At 34.0% G+C, this 16623-nt stretch overlaps 2 protein-coding genes across 4 annotated transcripts in view; one reads left to right on the forward strand and one right to left on the reverse strand.

Annotated features, from left to right (window-relative positions):
• LOC115236767 (thyroid receptor-interacting protein 11-like) overlaps positions 1–16623 on the reverse strand; it is a 21633-nt gene continuing 5010 nt past the window's right edge. The window contains exons 1-11 of one of the 3 annotated variants that reach the window (XM_029809441.1): positions 14795–16438; positions 8996–9160; positions 8822–8929; positions 7855–8263; positions 4898–7603; positions 4560–4663; positions 4363–4462; positions 1520–1601; positions 1235–1427; positions 1019–1114; positions 1–940 (exon numbers count right to left, since the gene is read on the reverse strand). In XM_029809441.1, coding sequence (XP_029665301.1) covers positions 788–940; positions 1019–1114; positions 1235–1427; positions 1520–1601; positions 4363–4462; positions 4560–4663; positions 4898–7603; positions 7855–8263; positions 8822–8854 — 3876 coding nt within the window. In that variant the 5' untranslated portion in view covers positions 8855–8929; positions 8996–9160; positions 14795–16438 and the 3' untranslated portion in view covers positions 1–787. Of the gene's footprint in view, positions 941–1018; positions 1115–1234; positions 1428–1519; positions 1602–4362; positions 4463–4559; positions 4664–4897; positions 7604–7854; positions 8264–8821; positions 8930–8995; positions 9161–14794; positions 16439–16623 lie in introns of those variants that run through there. The other 2 variants (XM_029809439.1, XM_029809438.1) reach the window with 2 other exon arrangements.
• Positions 15201–16623, forward strand: part of LOC115236770 (band 4.1-like protein 4) — a 20868-nt gene continuing 19445 nt past the window's right edge. The window contains exon 1 of the mRNA XM_029809449.1: positions 15201–15213. The gene's annotated coding sequence lies outside the window, so the exon portion shown is untranslated. The remainder of the gene's footprint in view (positions 15214–16623) is intronic.

A 16623-nucleotide genomic window follows, 5' to 3' on the forward strand; every position in this document is an offset into this window, starting at 1 on the left:
TGGACGTAATTAAATAAATATTATATATATATGTATACATATATATATGTATATGTATATATCTGTTTATATATGATAAAACATTAATCACTAACGGCTATTTTGCATCTGTTTGTTCTTGTGATAATTATCGAAAACTTTATAGTTAGTTATTAAATAAAAAAATGTATCCAGTTTTTTATAAAACGCCACCACAGTTTGATATGATTGAACGAAAAGTGCCAGAAAGTCTATGTACATATGTTTCGCAAAATGATAATATCTAATGTATGAAATCGTTGAATAGAGATTTATATTTTATACATTAGTTCTGTTGGGATATGCACGATCTAATTTTGTATTTATGCCCCCAGTACGTGCGTTAGAGATATAATGAAACTTTACTATATATTTATATTACTTGTAGTAATTGACGTTGTGTCATTGCGTTATAAGTAGAGAATCTTTGCTATTCTTTGCGAAAAGAAAGCAGCGATATACTTTTTGTTCATTGTAACTTTATATGGCTATATTAAAACTCTAGTTCAAGTGAACAAGAATATCGCTCTTTATCTATCCAACAGACAGAGACACATACACACACATAAAATATACAACATATGTATATATATATGTATTGACCATGTAACTGGTTATTAAAAAAACAAAATTCGGATAATGTGCAAAAGGTGAGTCTAGTGGGATGCAATCAGGCGATACAATATTGGTATAAAATGCAACCGAATATATTGTAATCTCTAATATTATTTGTACAATTTTTTTTTTTTTTAATATAATGCGTTTAATATCAACTGTCCTTTAATACCTCCTTCAAGATAGATCCCGTATTTCTGGCCGGAATAAAGTCTGGAAATGTTGGAAGAGCAACGTTAGACAACAATAATGTAGATTGTGCCGATGATGGAGGCCGTTGTTTGTTATATCCTGACCGCGACGAAGACTGCAATTAAAACGCATAATGAGAATAATGTTTTTTTTAATGAAGAATCTCGCATCACAACAAATTGTTGTTACTCACTGAATTCACGATCGGCAAAGGTGGTAGTTGAGGCTTCGGTTTAGATTCACTTTCTAAAAATCTCACAAAAGCTGTCGATAAAGACGCTTCCTGATACTGCAAAATATGCAATATATCGTGATTTAATCGCAATTGTCCAATCACGAATGCAAGCAAAACTTTTAATCTGTTGAGTCTGATTAATTAATATTCATATTAGTAAATTAATCTGTATACCTTTGAAGGCACACTGTCACTTTTGTCGTGAGAGCGTAAGAACCGACCGCTCTGTGCAGTCCCATTGTTCAAACCAGTTTTATCTTTTTCCGAGTCGGTGAAATTCAAGACATTGGCAAAGACCCTGAGTATCGCAGACTTGTCTGATGTAGCCGAGGATAAATAACCCAAGAGAAGATTTTTAATGAGAATCCTGAAAAAAAAAAAAGAAAAAGAAAAAATTATCCAAGAGAGAAAAGGTACTTTTGTTCATTTATTTAGAAAAAAAGGTATATATTTACTCACTTGTCGATTTTCTCCTCATCATGCTCCATTGCCTCTTTTACTCTTTGCTCGGCAAAATTTAGCGATGTCGTCAATCGCGCAACTAGAAACGAATATAGTATACATTTTTGATATTAATACACATTTTTTATCTTTATTCGAACGCTTTTTAAATGTCAATATAAATTTAAATCCGAGAGGAAAATGAAAAAAAGCAAGAATTTAATAATTAAACCCATTTGCATATACATGTAAAATTTTCATTCTTTCGTCTTTTTCATCTTTATATAGAGTGCAATTAATACTCATAAATGTGTGTATATATGTGTTTATGTGTTTATGTACGATGCTTATTCCAAGACATATTTATGCAAAATTTATATGATTTCTATGTACACCATGCGCGATCCATCGTTGATGAATTGGTAGTTTGAAAGGACACGAGCGTAAGTATAACACAAGTACTGGTTGCCTCGACATCACACCAGTACCTGATGCAATACTCTCGCCTGCGTCTTAATTACTCATGCTGCATTCTTCGTTTATCATGCCGTTCTACGAAACTAAAGTCGCACGCATGCCACTAGAATTAAAGAAGCGTTTTAGTAATGATTTGTACTCCAATTACGTAGCAGAGTACATTCAAACTCTAACAGAGTATTTTCAAGACAATACGCACGCATACACACACAAATAATTTTTATATATTATTTTATATATAGCCACTCTCTCTCTCTCTCTCTCTCTCTCTCTCTCTCTCTCTCTCTCTCTCTCTCTCTCTCTATATGTATACATATATAAAAAATCTCACACAGTTTATATATTGTATCTAAAAACATTTATACGAGACTACATATCACATGCTATAAACTGAACTATCACAGCTGAAAAAAAAATGACTGACTATTCTGATTGATATATGTAAAAATGATTTTTGACTGATCGAAAAAGTTTGTAATTTTGACGAATCGTGGTAACGAGTGGGAAACCCCACGAGGTAATATGAGCTTTTTGTATTTACACACTCACAGTTACCGCATGAGATTACCCACGTCATCGCTACCAAGTTAGGACTATACACGTCCGTTATTTTATATGCATATTTATATTTAGTATATATACTCTAATATATATTCTAATGTGTTAAAATGTTTCATTCCTATCTCAATTTGTCTATTGTCAATTCTTCTATTTCCAAGTCTTTCATTTAGAAAAACTTCAACATTTTTTTGTTGAGAAAACACCAGTTAGACGCAAAGAAATTAGAAATAAAAGCAATGGCAATTGTTTTGAGACACAATGCAATCCTTATAATTAGCAAATGATTACGATCGTTTTGCGCAATTCTGGTGTATCGATTTAATATTTAAGTATATGTATCATTGTATACAGCTAGTTATGAGAGTAAGAGTCAGCTTTACATCACTGCTATCTCTCGTGCATGCATTCCAATATATGTAGTGTTAAAGTTATATTATTGCAAAGTACCGTTACATGGTCTCGTCTCACAATATCGAGAATTTCAATCAATCAAAAAGATAACACCTACTACATGTGCAAGATAAATAATTCGCTAATACCATATATATCTATAGATATAACCATTCGTACACAATTGGAAATTGATAATTAGTCGCGTAATAATAAGACATAATGAAACGATGGCTGATCCAATCAAATCAAAAAACAGGCGAGATGAAGATATAATTCGTCTCTCAATCATTCTTATACTTATATAGAAGGAAAAGTGCAGCGTTAATGATGGTATTTTCAAGTTCCTGAATGTGTTTTTCAAGTTAGAATCACCAAAAGGGAGAGAAACAAAAAAACTCGCAGAATATAGTAAAGTGCAGAAACCAGCACCAGTGGCAATTGCATGAATAAATCAATACGTGATTTGTGAGTATGCGAAAGGCGATGATCCAGTTCGTAGCCAGATACCAGCAAGAATCCTGGGTTACTGTCACAATCCCAGAATTACCAGCTGATATTTGACTACATCACCGGATTATATACGTGTTCGCAGAGATTAGTCACAGAACGCGCACACATTGATAATTTTGCACTAGAATTTGTTTGTATTTCGACAATGCACGCATATAGTGTATCTTTAATATCACATGTGTGTGTGTGTGTTTGCGTGTGTGTCCGCAATGTTATAATTTAATTTAATAGTCAATTTTTTACACATTCTTATACATGTTGTGTATGTGCCTGTATATGCGTAGCTTTATGTTATTTACAAAAAGAAGCCATATACAATATATATATGGTTGATATATCTGATTTAGAAATCTGCAGAACAACAATTTAGTAATGAATATTGGACAGTGCGAATGTCTGAATATTATATCGAGTTATTGTGGCAGCAACTGCTAAAACTTTATTACATTATTATGATTATGATTATTATCATTATTGTTATTATTATTATTATTATTATTAGACAACACGGAATATAAAATTTTTCTCTACATGTGCATTTTGATGGAAAAAAATTTGTAATTATAGTTGAAAGGGATAGTTATACATACTCTATAAACTTTATATATTTATATAATTAATTTTTCATCGAGATGATATTGACAATCAGACTAATTTTTATCGGCGATTTTATATTCCGATGTGCTTTTCATCTCTCACGTTTTATCAACCAACCGTAATGAATTAAAATAAAAACAAATATGTAAATAAAATAAAAACATGATCGGCCTTTTTTATATCACAGTGAAAGAAAAAACATATTTCAAATTTTATCTTGTTATGCGAATAAAAGAATGCGATTTAATTTAAAAACATTAATCATGCCATAAACCAGAAACAAGATGCAGGCAATACTATATATAATTTTTGGAAATGGTTACCTTCTTCGTCGAGTCGCTCGATTTCTTCATCCTTCTTCTCAAGCTGTTCGCTTAATCTTGAGGCAGCCTGCAAGCATTCTTTAGCCTCAAATAATTGTTGCTGTAAATACACATAATACACATGTGCAACAGTTTTATAAGAAGAGAGAAATTTAGGAATACCATTGTACAAATACACGAAAAGTACAAAGACAAACCTTAAGAATCGAAATTTCATTTAAAAATTCATCTTGTTTCTTATATGCTTCATTGAGCTGACATTGAATTTTTTCTGTAGCTGACTCAATGTCGCGTTCTTTATCTGAAACGTGTCATCAATATGATATAGTAGATATGTACGAGTTTGAATCAAAATATAATTATTATGGTGAATATTTTTGTAGAGACATTTTTTACAGAACATACGCACACAGTTTTTTTACAAGTTTATACCAGTTATATATATATATATATAAATATATGTGTGTGTGTGTGTGTGTGTGTAATAGTATTGTAACAGTGAAACATAAAACTGTTACGCATTAAAATTGCTCACCTTGTTGGAACTGTTCCAAAACTATTTGCAAATTAGTCAAAGAGGCAGACTGCAGTTGAATATTGTCTTCTGCGGCAGATAATTTTGTCTGTATATGATCTCTTTGTTGAGTAATCAGAGTTATCTGTTGCTGCAACGTTTCTATCTGCTGATTTGCCCGAATATTTGCCGATGTGAAAGCAGTTGAACTATTCTTTACTTTCTCTTCAGCTTGCAATAATCTCGTCTCCAATTCTTGACGACTCTTTTCAGCGATTAGAGCTTCTTCCGTATAGCTCGATTCTATTTCGACCAAATGCGTTCTCAATCTTTCTAATTCTTTAACAGAACTAGCTTCCCTGTTTCGGCTTTCGGTAAGCTGATTTTGCAGAATTCTATTGTTGGACTGCTCTTGCCTCAAAGCAACTTCTAATGCGTCACATTTTTTGTTCAGAGCCACAATTTCGGCGCTTTGCCCACTTTGTTGGTCAACAATTTGATGAATACGGTCTTTTTGCCGTTCCTTTAGATTTACGTTCTCATCTCGTATTTCACTCGCTGTTTTCTCGGAAATTAATCTTTGGATTTGAGCCGTTTGTTCGTTCACGCGTTGAATCAACTTTTCAATTTCTTTCTGATATTGTAAATTTTCGTTATGTTTCGCAGAAACAATTCGTTCCAATTCATCCTTCTGATTTCTGATTGCGACAAGTTCATTGGAAGTTTGTGCGATAATAGTCTGTGCACGTTCTACTTCAGTTTGTAGAATGCTCATCTCCTGATCTTTTTCTCGAATAAGATGCGAGAGGCCCTCGATGGTCTGTTTAGCCATCTCTGCCGACTCTTTACTATTCTCAATGGCAGATTGTAATTTGCTACGCAATTCAGTAATTTCACTCGTCATTTGTTTGTTGTGTACCTTTAAGACATCCTTTTCTCGCTTCTCTTCATCGATAATCGATGTATCTTTCGGCGTTAAATCTAGAATTTCCGCTTTCACGTGTATAATGTTTTCTTTTCCGATTAAATTATCTTCAACGGTTGAAGGTTCTTCCTGCAATCTATTATTGGCGCTATCTATGTTTGGCGAGGATATCTCCGAGGTGTGTTCTCGAGATTTCAACAACTGCGTTTCTTTAGTACGAACATCTTTTATTTCTTGTTCTAAAAGCTTAGATCTATTTCGTAGAAAATTCAACTTCTCTATAAATGATTCTTTTAGACACAATTCATTTTCAAGCTCTTCCATTCTCATCGCTTGTGTATGAATATTTTTCTTTTCTAATTCAATTTGTTCATACCGCGCTTTTAAAGCATAATGTTCCTTTTCCAATTTTACATATCGTTCTTGCGCCTCGTACAATTTATCCTTTGTCCGAGTCAATTCTTCCTTGTAAATCGATGCCCCCTGTTTCAAATCTTTATGCTCTTGTTGAAGCAATGACATCTCCGTGTTTAACAATTCTATCTTGTCCAATGATTCATCGTGCGTAGCAGTTAATTGCTCCAACAGAGATATATTTTCTTTAATTAATCTATCATTATCCTGATTTAATTTCGTTATTTGAGATTGTTTTATGTTCATTTGAATCTGCATTGCATCCAATTCTTTTTCCATATGTAAAATATCATTCTCCAAATCGAATTTCTCGCAATTAGCTATGTCAAGCCGTTCCTGCAAATCGTGCAACTGATAATCATTTTCTTCTTGTAGGTCAGATTCTCGCAAAGTTGTATCATATAATTGCGTATTCTTCTGTAGCAAATCTTCTTTACTCTCGTTTGCCAATTTATCTACGATATCCTGATCTTGCAACGATGCAAGATCATTATTTTTCAACAATTTCGTCTTGGATATCTTGAAGCACTTTAATTCTCGCGTTATATTTTCAGGATTGAGTTTTATTTGCTCGACAGATACCGCATTCTCATTTGAACTATTATTCTTTTCTAAACATATTGGAAATTTTACATTTTCCTTTACAGATGAGTCACTTGATTCGCGATTTACATCTTTTTGCAAATGATCGTGACTTGTCGAAAACATTCCTTTATCTTGTACAGCGAGCGTCAAATTTGTATTTATTTCTCGTATCGTTTCGTTTTCAACCGAGAGTCGCTTCGCTTCTTCCCGTAAAGATTCAACTTCCGTTTCTAAGGAGACTACACGTTCTTCGCTTGCTTCAGGAATAGATGGTAAACTCGATTTTAAAACTTGATTTTCCAACAATAACGAATCGATATGAGACTGCAATTCTTCGCATTCTATTTGTAAGACATCTTTCGTTTCTTTGGTTTCCTTTAAATCTCTGGTAATCTCAGTTACTTTCCTCTCTAAAATGTCTAATTTCCATTTAGTATCAACATACTGTTTCGCGATGGCTTCAAAGATCGTTTCTCCCGGTTCAATAGTGCTTATGGTATAGCTTTTTAAAATCATCTTAATTTTCCGAGTAATATCATCGAGAATGCTTGTTTTCGACACTATATCATCTCTTTGAAAAGGAACCATTATTTGAGTGTGTTTGTCTAAATTATCTAAATTGTCCGTCTGAACAGATCGATGACTCGTTTCGGTATAAGCATTTTCATCGAGTTTCAAATCACTATTACGAAACTCAATTATTCTTTTCTGGGACTTGTTATAATCTATGGAAAGCTGCTCGTATGCACTTTGTAGAGAACGATGCTTTTTATTAGTTTCTTCTCTGAGCGACAATAGTTTTTCTGTGCAAATGCGGAATTTGTGTTAGTGTAGCTTTTTAAAATTATAGCAAAATTGACAGCGACGAGATTAATCGATCAAAAGTAAAAACGCTGAGGATATCGTATAGTAAGGACTACTACTATTACTTACCGATCGATTGCGTATGCTCTTCGTCCAATTTCTCGAAATTGACAGCGACGATGCGAGATTAATCGATCAAAAGTAAAAACGATGAGGATATCGTATAGTAAGGACTACTACTATTACTTACCGATCGATTGCGTATGCTCTTCGTCCAATTTCTCCATAGCGTCCAAAAGATCTTTATTTTCATTTTGAAGTTTCTCTATTCTTTGTTGTAATATTATCTCCCGCTTGTTGGACAAAGATTCTTGAATCGTATCACTCGATTTATTTTGTTGCAAGCTTATATTATCCAAATGATGTTTCAAGGTTAAAGTATTATATTCGATACCATCGACTTTCTCGAGTTGCTCGTTGGATTTTTCGCGATCCTTCTCGTTTCGCGTTTCGCTTTCGATTTGTAAAGCTTTCAGCGCTCCACTGACTAAATCAAACTTTTCACGTGAGTTTAATTTCGATATTACTGAACGAAAATCATTGATAAGACTGGCCTCGTCCAATTGAATATGCTTAGCGTTTCGTTCTGCTTCTCGAGTCTAAAAAGACGTAAAATACCGATAATAAATAATATTGTATATACTAAAAAAATGATCTGATTTCTCTTAAAGGGAAAGAGTTTATAGTTGCTCTCGCGCGTGTTTTCCTCTAAAATTAGTTTTCATAAATTAAAAACATAATATAACATTATTCAAAGTAATCGTTAAACGTGAAACATTACGATATTTAATAAAGAATTAATCTCTAGTGAGAAAAAGTTGAAGCAAACAACTTTTCCTTCTTATTCGCAACAGAAATAGTAATAGAATAATCTAACAAATACATGTATATTAATTTCTGAGAAATTCGTCTCATCGAATTAAAGTACCCGTAAATGATTTTTTTCTCCATCCTTCCAAACATGTTTGAAACATTTAACTCTTGAAAAGAGTACCTCTTTATCTTTAATATAAGTAACTTTATGTTTTATCAATGGCTCGCGTTCTTACACGAGAATCAATTTCTTTCCATCACAATTTTGAGCTTTTTGTTTTTATTCACGATTAATCGATTTGTAACTAAAAGATAACGGTTTAAATACATTATGCTCTTTGTACCTTTTCTTCCATTTGTATTATACGATTCATCATATCTTGTCTCGCTCTTACGACTTCAGCCTTTTGATGTCCATCGGAAAGATCATCTCTCAAGGATGTGTTGGCCACCTGTATTATAATTGTTTTCGCAAACTTGAATTTTCCTCAGACGATTCTATTATTAATAATTATTACCTTTTGAACATGTTTTAGCTCGTATTCTAATTCGCGTACTTTCACGGTGGCTTGAGCCAATTGTTCCTGTAGCTGACGTACATTCTGATTCTTTGCGTTTCGATTGTCGACGCACGACGGATCGCAAAAGACGCCTTCAATTTCATCGATATGATTTGTATCCTTCTATAAGAAAAAGGAGATATGTTTATGTCCCTCGAGTTTTTTTAATGATTTAAAATTTGAATCTAAAGAGTGCCAAAAAGGCATCTTCTCTCTTTTTCGATTCCGATAAATTTTAAAAGTTTATTCATTGCTAATTTGTCTCGTCACGCTAAACAGTGAATCTGTCGTTGAAAGATCTACGTATACAATATAGCCAAATGTATAGATCCGATAATGGAAGGAATTTGAGAAAATTGGATTCCTGACAAAAGTTTCTCGTTTGTCTTTAAAATGGGATCTTAAAGGGAAAACACGTTTGGATTCCGTCATTTTCCATTCCGCCGCGGATGCTTACGGAAATCTTTCCTCGGTAGGTGAACGATATACGTCAAAATGCTAATGAATACATAGGTATTATACATATGGCCCTGCGACTCGGGAATAGCATTGTACTCGATCTTGCGTGATAAAATCTAGATTCTTATCGGGCATACTTTATCCAATGGAAATACTAACCAGACTAAAATGTATATATGTATAAAGAAAACTGTTAACGAGAAAGCTCCCTTTTCCACCCCTCTTTTCATTAAAACGAGAAAATATAGAAAGATTTTCGAGACAGTAACTAAAATTAAAAAAATAAAAAAATCTATTAATATTTTCGCTCTTTCATTTATCTTGTATTAGATTAGAATATATTAGATTAGTAATATATATGATACAAATAAAACAATACATGTATTTAACAATCAATATCAATTATATAAATATGTTTGTGAAAAAACTAACATTACAACAACTCTTCAATATTCCGTTAACATAATATTGAAAATGTATTTAATATTTCAGTGTTTTATATATATATATATAAGCTCTATTCTCTTCGATATTTTTCATACAAATCGATTTGCGCGATGCATCGGAGACACATTGTTGCGTTCCGTGGTCCAAAGCGACAGACTGAAGTGGGACGATCCTAATGAATATGAAAAGAGGTTTCGTTGGGTCAGGTCAAGGAATAATGCGTCGTTTGACTTGCATATAGTCTCACGACAAGAGTCTCCATCTTTTCTTCGTAACGGCCTTTTCTTTTTGTTCGTTTTACACGTTTTTCGGTATGTCGAGAGCGACAAGTCGATGTCGCTGGCGAGATGTGTAAGTCCAGTGATATAATGCCTCCGATAATACTTACAAGTCCTCAATTTTATAAAACAGAATATATCGCGTTAGTTTTCCATCGACTTACACGATGCGATAAACATTGTAAAAACGAATCTCTCCAAACCCAATAAGTAATTAAAACATTCGATACGCTCGATACATTATATGAAACTGACGTAGAAATGACTATATGTTTGTAAAACTGAATAATACATATACAGTGTGTGTGAATAGATATATTATTACAATATTTAAAATAGACGCAGCGCAATAGTCAACCGATGAAACAAAAAGGGAAACTTGGTGAAAATAGTAACCTTTTGCTATTTGAATAGTTATCTTTCAACATGTTGAAATAGTTTTCTTCAATCTAATGGGTCTAGAGATAAAAAGCAATTTCAACGCGTCACCTTTACAACAAACGTATCTTATTTTCGAGTCTTCGAGTTTTCAAATCCTCCTTTTAACATTACGTGCACTCAATATTTGTACGGTAAATATTGTGCAGCGTGGTTGATGCGTCGTGCGCAGATAACGCAATCCTGATATTAAGCGTGGGAAAGGATGTTACTATCAATCGCAAACGCGCGAGTTATCGTAATCCTGCGATGAAAAATCAACCGACGAGACTCGGCCGTACCGTGGCTGTACACGTGCATATATATTTCAGAGTTGTCGTAGTCGATTATTGTAGTAATTTTTCAAGTATAGAAAATGGCAGTAAAAAAAGGAAAATACGCAAAAAAATAAAAGTAAAATAATTAATTTACAGGAGAAGGAAAAAATGTTTAATAGCTTTCGTGTCGTGTGACTCGAGGCGCAGATGTTGCTCTATATACGATAATGTGTAATGAAATCGCTATTACGCTATTACGAAGCGCGAACACATGCTTTCTTCCAACCGATGCATCTGCGTTTGCTCCGTTATCCTTTTTGCATCGCGTTGGAAGAAAGACGTGTATTTTTCGAAGGGAATGAGAGAAATATTTGGCGAATGATATAATTAATCGCTCGATTCAATCAACTGCAAAGAAAAGAGGTAATTTTTTAGAGCATGCGATTATTTGACACGTGTATCGGATCGCAAAGACGTTCCTCTTTGAAAATAATTAAAAAAAAAAAAAAAAAAAAAAAAAAAAAAATTTTTAGCGCCAGCGACGATGTACCTCGCTACTCGGCATACATACGCGCGCACATTTTTGCCGATAGTAAAGGAATATCGCTTATAATATTCCTTATTCCTATGTGTCTCGCGACGCAAAGTTACGAAACACATTCCGCTTACGCGGAGTTTCAGGTTAACACAGGCTGCTCTAATAGCGTGGCAGGCATATTGTACCTGCGTCAGTAGGAACATAATAATGTCGACGATGTGAGTGCCAGTGACGTAACCAAGTGGCCGCGAGCCGTGAGCCGCGAGACGTAAAAATACAAGAGCGACCGAGAGTGTACTCGTACACGCACGCGATGTCCGTGGGGTTCAGGGTTCGATAAATAATCTGGATAAATAACAGCAACTGTGTATTGCCAAGTCAGGTGTTTCCAAGTTCGAGCACTTTTATTATTTTTATTCGTCGCGACTTTGCTCCGTGCACTCCGTGCCGAGAGAAACGAAAAAGTTTCTAATATATATATATCTATAACAATTCATTTGGCACGAGAAAGCAGTTTTATTCGACGAATGAGAACCACAGCTTACTATTTCCGGCTTTGACTCGCATGACCCTTGCATTGTCGAATATCCTGTATGTCGAGTAACGCTCTCGCGCGATATCATGCATGGATATCTCATCCACTTATTTAACGCTTATTTCCTCGTTTATCATGCGACAACTTGTACGGGACAATTTAACAGTCTCCCTCGTAAATTGAATATTATCAAGCCTCGAAATCTATAATTTGATTAATGTCGATTAATTGGCGGAACGAAAATTATGGATGGACTAATGGAACGCATGCACATCCGCCAGAGAGAAACTCGACGAGAACATTCGCGATAAACGTCGCGGATAACACGCCGTCTCTGGTCTCTGGTGTTGGATACTCAGAAATTGGCGCTCAGCGAGTTCTTCGAGGTAAGGAGTAAGAAGTAAGAAGTAAGAAGTCGTCATCGGAGACGAGATGTAGTGTCAGCTCATCACCATACAACGGATACAACAAAAATATGCGATAGCTATGGCTTCTCGCGACATCTCTCATCTTTTATATTACACGTTTTTGATCTTTGGGCCATGTAACGTACGTAAGAGCAAAATTCTCTTCCCTTGAATGTCGATTGCAATAGACAACATGTTGTTACATCCCGTCACAGCTGTTCATTTGCTAATATTAAATCGCATATTACGATTCGGAGATGTATGTGAGAGCGATAACGAATCAAACTCTTCAATTAATTCTTTCTTGAAAAAAGCTAATATTTCTAATATTACGAGATCGTCAAAATATATATATATATATATATATATATATATATATATATATATATTTAGTCTATCCATATCTATATTAGAATGTTTTAATGCTTTAATGCTTATGTTTATGAATGTAAACATTATTACCCGATTAGTTATTAGTTTTTGAAACCAAAAAAAAAAAAAAAAAAAAAAAAAAAAGTGGTATTTTTTTACATCGCCATTGCAACAAAGACAAAAATGATCCACTTTTTATCATGTTGACAAAATTTTTCAATCTTTACATTGTACGCATTTAATTCAAAAATCTATCTCATTTAAATTAGTAAATCTAATTTTTCTTTAATGCCAAGTTGGAAATTTATCTACGCGTGAAACATTTATATTTTACGCTAAACGTACTGTATCTCTGTAACGTGTAAAATTCATTATACATCTCGCCCTACCTCCTTCCGCACCCACCAAATGTATTTGAATCGTCAAGTCAGATGTTCACTCGTTATTTTAACAAATTACACAGAAATATCGATTACTTACCACGTATACATGTGTGAACAAGAGGATTAGAATTTTAGAATTAGAATTTTTTCATTTAAATAAATTGTTCTTGCCAACTAAAAATGAAAAATCAAGCATGTGGACAAATAGCTCTAGAACACACATGTTTCGTACCTTTTCGTATACTTATTATTTTAAAATATTTTACATACATACGCGCACACGTCACCATCAAATCGAATGCTTTCAACTGACAATGAGATACTCGGGCATATATATATATATATATATGACACACACGTTGAGACATATACGATAAGTATGCGCTTCAACTTTTATCGTTTACAAGTAACATTCTATTTTTGCAACTAATACCGTCCAACATCGTACGAGTATACAGGTAATCGCGCGTCGCGTTGGTTAAGTAATCATAGGTAAGCCTGTCCTTCGTGCATTATCTACCGATAACTCTGTCTGAACGTAGCTTAACGCGAAATAGGCGCAAATTCGACTTATGTACTTTATACTGTGCGACCAAATGGAAATAAATAAATTACACTTGCCTTGCAAATTCTAACGCTAATTTCAACTCGTTTTGCATTTTATAAACGTCTATCGTAAATGTTTGCTATTAAAATTTCTCCAAGAAATTTCCATGTTTTTTGCATGTTTATTCTTTAAATGTGTATAGTTTAAAAAAAAAAGTGTTAAAATTTTATACCTTTCCAGAGAATTGAAAATCTTATATAATTTAAGAACTAGATTACCCAACAAATGAATCTTGAATTCCCGAATTTTTGTATTCCGCCATTAAACATTTATATTGCAATCATAAAACATGTAGCACGCGGAAAACAAATTATACTAAACATATTATGGCAAGCAAACATTTTTTTTGTACGTCTGAATAAAAATATGTTAAGGAGAGATTTATAATCTTAAAGGCATTAAAATGTTATTCGCAAGATTATTTATATAATGATCGATATAAATTAATTCCATTTAAATTTCATTTCGCAAAAGGAATCAAATACATATACAATAATTTATCGAGGATTGCATTTTTGAAATTTGATGCAAAACTTACGAAATATCCATAGAAATGCACGCGTGCGCGCGATAAATTACCTGGTCATCGCTTCGCGCGCGAAAAAATGGCGCGATAGAAGAGTCGTGCTCTGTTATTTTTTATATTGCAACTTGAAATATATCCCATGATACGCACACACACACATACGCACACGCATACAAATTTGCTATTTAACATTTTTTTTTTCCATGCAATAATAATTCTTTTTTCACAATAAAATAGAATGTTTCATCGATTTCTCGCGTATTTTTTAAGAAGATGGAACGAAAAACACAAGATGAACGAAAAAAATCCTTCTTTCAGCATTCTTTCGCAAATATTAAAAGTATTTTCTTTTTTTTTTTTTAATTGTATTAAAACTAGTATAGCGAGATAAACTTATCTTATCGTATTTCAGTGACAGATATTATAAATCGGATAAATGATTGTTTTGATAAAACATCCAATGAAAAATAACACGTTCTCTATATAACAGAAACGATACTGAAAACTTACTTGGGAATTGAAAATTGTTGTCGCATATAGTCTTTCGATCCGCTTGTATGCTCCAAAAAACAACTCGCGAAATACTGACGTACGACGTATTTTGAGCTCAATTGGTGGAGAGCAACTTTCCTAGCTACATCCCATTTTTTCAGGGAAGAAAAAACGGTCGTGTGTCCCCGGGCACGTTGCGAGATGCGTGACGCGACGAATGAACGCGCTGGCCGACGAATGACTGTGTATGTTTCGACTATTACACCTTCCACCTTCCACCTTCCACCTTCCACTCCACCAGCTAACAGCGGCCCTACACTACACGCAGCTGACGGAGAAGGAAGAGAAGAAGGAGAAAGAGAAGGAGAAGAACAAGGAGAAGGAGAAGGAGAAGGAGAAGGAGGTTACGCGTGGAGGTTACGCGGAGCGGTGTAAACGTAAGAAAACTGTACGAGGATGCATGATCATATAGTATGCATGTATTTTGTTTGTGTGTATGTGTGTGTGCGCGCGCGCGCGCGCGCGGGCGTGTACGATTTCATGTCGAAGCAGTCTGCAGACCACGAATGTCACTACGGAACATTTCGCGAAAACGTTTTCGACTCGATATTTCGTTTCTGCAAATACTCCGCTATCGCGAAAACTGTTTCATATCCCGAGCTTTTAATAGTCACATAACATCACGACGATAAATTATATTTCACGGATACGTATACGCTTTCATATATATCGAGCGCGTAATTTCTTTTCTTTTTCACTTTCTTTTTTGCAAATGTAAAACGCATTATTTAAATATAAAAATGCGGAAAAACAGTCGGGCGTGTAATGTAATTGGACTATTTTGCTATCTTTTTCCGTTTTAATACGACCGTGTATGAATATACGTGCTGTGTTATATTAACGCAGGCGTCGACAGGACATTTTTATCGGCCCGTATGGTAGATGCGCTTGCTGCGGGCACAGCTGAAGGAAATGGGAAAACATTATAAAGGAACACCATAATAATCGCTATAGTAAAATCGGCCAAGAAACCTTCGAGATTCTGGTTTTTCCGCCTAAATGTGTATATTTGAAACATGAATAAGAAGAGAGAAATAATAAAAAAAATTTGAAAAGGGGGACTAGAGCTCAACGAGACACGAATGATAGATCGCGCAACGATTTAAAAACCATAAATACATATTACGAATATTCGTGTGCCTGAATTTTAATGCCTGTCTAATTCTTCATCGTAGTATCACCGTTAATGATTTGTCGATAGAGAATTACAAAACATCGTTTCTGACGAAAAAAGAAACAACAAAGAAGATGGATTCACCGACCGGAAAGAATCCAAGTATACAATCGAAAACTGTTACTATAATTGTAATATCTAACTGTATCTTCGCAGACAGTGTTACATATACCAATGACGTTACATATAACAATGTTATTCTTTCGTTTCTTTCTCTATAACTCTATACGATTATGTCTCTAAGATCTTTAAAAATAGCGGCGTAATATTTACAAAAATACACAATGAAACAATAAAGTGCATAATCATATTAAAAAATAAATTTAAATCAATTCACACATGTTAAAAATAAGCGGTCAATGTTAAATGTCAAATGGCAAATAATAGAGGATAATCATCAACAGATAGTGGTAAGAATAAAAAGAGAGAGAGAGAGAGAGGGAGAGAGAGAAAACATTTATATTACTAACCTTTAATAATTCTTTCAGTGACGAAAATTACTATCTGCCGAACTTTATCGCATAAACAGCACTTGGTTAACTTTTGTGCAAACTCGTTCAACCTGTATTTATAGCCACTCGATTGAGACAGTAGTCATAGTCACTATCGTGCT

The sequence above is a fragment of the Formica exsecta genome, unplaced genomic scaffold (assembly GCF_003651465.1).
Source record: "Formica exsecta isolate Colony F162 unplaced genomic scaffold, ASM365146v1 scaffold26, whole genome shotgun sequence".
Classification (NCBI taxonomy): domain Eukaryota; kingdom Metazoa; phylum Arthropoda; class Insecta; order Hymenoptera; family Formicidae; genus Formica; species Formica exsecta.